Source organism: Gossypium hirsutum, chromosome A05 (assembly GCF_007990345.1).
Source record: "Gossypium hirsutum isolate 1008001.06 chromosome A05, Gossypium_hirsutum_v2.1, whole genome shotgun sequence".
Classification (NCBI taxonomy): domain Eukaryota; kingdom Viridiplantae; phylum Streptophyta; class Magnoliopsida; order Malvales; family Malvaceae; genus Gossypium; species Gossypium hirsutum.
In genome coordinates this window covers 9,509,274-9,512,866 of record NC_053428.1, presented here as the reverse complement: position 1 = coordinate 9,512,866, position 3,593 = coordinate 9,509,274, and the positions used below count along the sequence as shown (strand labels likewise).

General features: G+C 31.8%; 1 protein-coding gene across 1 annotated transcript; it reads right to left on the bottom strand.

Annotated features, from left to right (window-relative positions):
* Positions 1-230: 230 nt before the first annotated feature.
* Positions 231-2,053, bottom strand: LOC107959051 (NDR1/HIN1-like protein 13). Its single transcript, XM_016895010.2, has 2 exons — positions 1,664-2,053; positions 231-1,201 (listed from the first exon to the last, which is right to left on the bottom strand). The coding sequence occupies exon 2, from the start codon at positions 1,175-1,177 to the stop codon at positions 395-397; it is 783 nt and encodes a 260-aa protein (XP_016750499.1). The 5' UTR covers positions 1,178-1,201; positions 1,664-2,053; the 3' UTR covers positions 231-394.
* Positions 2,054-3,593: the final 1,540 nt, after the last annotated feature.

The following is a 3,593-nucleotide window of genomic DNA, read 5'->3' as shown; positions in this document are numbered from 1 at the left end:
AACACAAACCTATTATTTCAAATCCTTTGAAGTTTGAACTAGTCCAAGTTACAAACGGCCTTGGAATCGGATTTTTCTTGTGGATGAAAATCATCAATTCTACTGTGATGGGAGTACTTTTTTTTTTTACATTGATTTGGATTTTATTTTGGAATTGTTGTACAAAATTAAATCTTAAAAGGAAATATATTAATAGAAATTAATTAATAATTAATAAAATACCGTAAAAATGATTAAATGAAGCGTATCATATAAAAATATTTTTGAAAATCTGTATCATGTTCATGTACACCACTACTATGATGTAATAATCACAAAACAAGGAAAATATTATATTCATGACGCACTATCCCTGCAACCAAACACTCCAACTGTACCAACTGTACTCCAATCATCACCAAAGATCTACTCCGTAATCACAATCGTTTGACACAACCTTGGACGCCGCCGTTAACTTATCCACCGTTATCTTACACGTCACCTTAACGGTAATCTTCCACGTCTTAATGGACCCAACTTTAATCTTAACTGGCGCTCTCAGCTTCAAACTAAACGGCACCGCTCCTTTGTTTTGCTGGTCCGAAAGAGTCCTGAGCACGGCGTTGTTTAGTTCAATTCCAGAGCCCTTTAAAGCAGTTTTGAACAACGTTACATTATTCGTTGGCTGGAAAAAAGCCGGCAACGCACCGTTGCACAGGTTAATGTCATCGTAGTAAACTTTAACGGAGCTGCCTTTCTCGTAGTAAATACCGATTTTATCGTTGGGATTGTGTGCTCGGACGGTGACGTCGAATTCAGGAGAGAGCGGCGATGGTGACGTCAAGTTGAATCCCTTTATGGCAACGCTCTCGATGGAGTAATTTGGAGACTCGGGCTTGAAAACGAAGTAAATCACAGCGGCAGCAATGGCGGCGGCAAGGAGGAGAGCGAGGATGGTAGTCAACAAGCAGCAACAGCAGCTGCGACAGGTGCTCCGACGAGGCTTCCGTTTGGATAGATGCGCATAGCGGCGTGCGTTCTCTGGGGGAGGGACGCGGTAGACTTGGTCCTTGGGAATTTGGATGACGTAAGTTCCAGGTTGTGGCGCAGGTTTCTCGGGGGACGAAGTTGCTGGTTTTGGTACCGAGTGTTCGCCGGAGGTGGGCGGAGAATCGCCGGGGTGGACTCGTTCAGTCATCGTGCAGTTTAACTCAGTGATTCACTACAAGAGGAAAAAATCGCGAGAGCGGCAGTTAAGTGTTTTGAATGCCTGAGACTGAGAAACCAAAAGCTTGGATACGCGTATTTAAACACCAACGTTTACGCGTTTCGGGGGGAAATAAGGGATTTAATTAAAGGAGGAACAAAATTCACTTGTCTTAATCAAGCGAGTAATTGACTGTAATGTTATTTAAAAGATTCACATTCATCTACATTCATCAATGTACTTTCCACAAAAGAAACAAACAAATCAATGGTTTTTTTTTCCCATTAAAAGTTCCGCGAAGGCGCAAACTAAACGGTAACATTGCTTTAAATCAGCTCGTAATGAAACGAGTATTCCATCGAACCAAACACGTCTTTAAATAACTAGCTAGAGATTGATCTTAAAAGAGTGATATATATGCATGCATGCAAGAAAAGGAAAGGAAAGGCTGTAAGGTTTTAAGAGCATATTACGTACCTGAAAAGAAAGCTAAAACTAGCAACCTTTGATCAGAAAAACAAGAAGATGGGTTTCTTCAGAGATCAAAGAGAAATGAAAACAAGCTTTTGTTTTCGTTCTTGAATGCTGCTGGCTGGCTATAGAGAAGTGGAGATACAGGGATAATACGAGAAAGGGTCTGCAGAGTTTACAAATAGAATAGCCAAATTAATGGGGGATTTGATTTGTCACCTAAGTATATATTATGAAATGGATAAAGGGACGGTAGAAGAAATAGTAAAAGATGGAGTACAGTTCAACTTGGATGTCAAAGAAGGAAAAAAAAGGGTTCTAACTTTTGCTAATTAAGAGGGCGAAGGAGTCAAGAAACAGCGTCTGACTTTCATCTAATCATCAGGTGGGTGGATTGGGGGCGTACGTGTTACTTCATTTCTGGTTCTTATCTGCTGCTTTTCATGCTTTCTCCGTGTGGGAGAATTGAACGTGGGCCAGTTGGCACTGGACCCCTTTTCTAATTTTCTTTCTCATCGTGGAGGGATAAATATAATGTTTTCTTTTTAGTCACATAATTCTTTATTTGTTTGTTTATAATCTATACTTTCTTTTAAGTCTCCTGCGGAAATTATAAAAATATTTTTTTATATTTAAAAATATATATTATTTAAAGATATTTCATTTTTTAATTTAAAAAATCAATAAAAATATAAAAATGGTGAGATTTGATTCCAAATTAATCTTATTAGTAAAACTTTAAGTTTATCATTTAACTAAAATTTTATTTTGATTTTTAAATACAATTTAATTTTACTATGCACATTTTATTAACTCCTTCAATTGTATATATTTAATTATGTTGTCAGATTTAGTTGATAACACAAATTAACTCGACACCAACTTAGAATTGATTACAACACCATTTTAAAGAAATGTATCAATTTAGCATTCTTAATTTAATATATTTATTTGTTTAAATTTCATTTTACTTACAATTTAATCTAATGTTTTATTTTAATATTGTACACATTTAATATGTTATTATTAACTATTTTCAAACTATACATTTTATTGTTTATTATATGTTATTTTTAATCATACGTATGTTTTTTAATACTTAATTTTTACATGCATACACATGTGATAAAATTTTTAATATATATATATTAAGGAGTTGAGTTTGTGACACAGATCAACTAGATTTTAATCTAGTTAAAAAATATTAAATAATGTCTTGAAGGTATTTATTTTTATTTATTTTGACAAATATAATAGTAAATATAAAAAAATAAAAATATAAGAATTTAGTATTGACTATCTCAATTTCACCGTTTGAATTAAAATTATGTTTAATTTTTATATCAATTTGTATTTAATATTATATTAATATTTTCACTCACATTATAGATACGTCTTAATTTAATTTATTTAATGCTAAAAAGGAAAAACTGTAAATTTTAAAAATATTAATTTCTATGAATAATAAAAAAATACATAAAATAATTTGATATTAGAAAATTGTTATAATCTCTCCTTCAAATTGTAATATATATAGCAAAATAATAATTTTATGGCGTTAATTGTTGACATTAAATATATTTAGAGTTAAAAAGCTAGTTGTAGTGAGAGAGATTGAATAGAATTATTATGTTAAGAAAGTGAAATATGATTGAAAATGACATCCGTTTTAAAAAGAGCTAATTTTATACTTAAAAAATATTTACTTTAAATAAGATTAACCATTAATATTTTTGAACGAGTGATATATTTTAGGTGGGGCAGCTATTTTTTTTTGAAGATAGATTAATTTAAAAAAGAAATTGATAATATGAAATTTTCAAGTTTTTATTTAAACTAGATGTAAACCTAATTAATGTAATTGATACAAAATAGATATTTTAATAGTTAATTTTTGCATATATATATACATACATTACCACACAACCTTTAATGT

What these genes read in the sequence shown, in the direction of transcription:
- LOC107959051 (XM_016895010.2), bottom strand. Translation starts at nt 1,177, where the DNA reads ATGACTGAACGAGTCCACCCCGGCGATTCTCCGCCCACCTCCGGCGAA.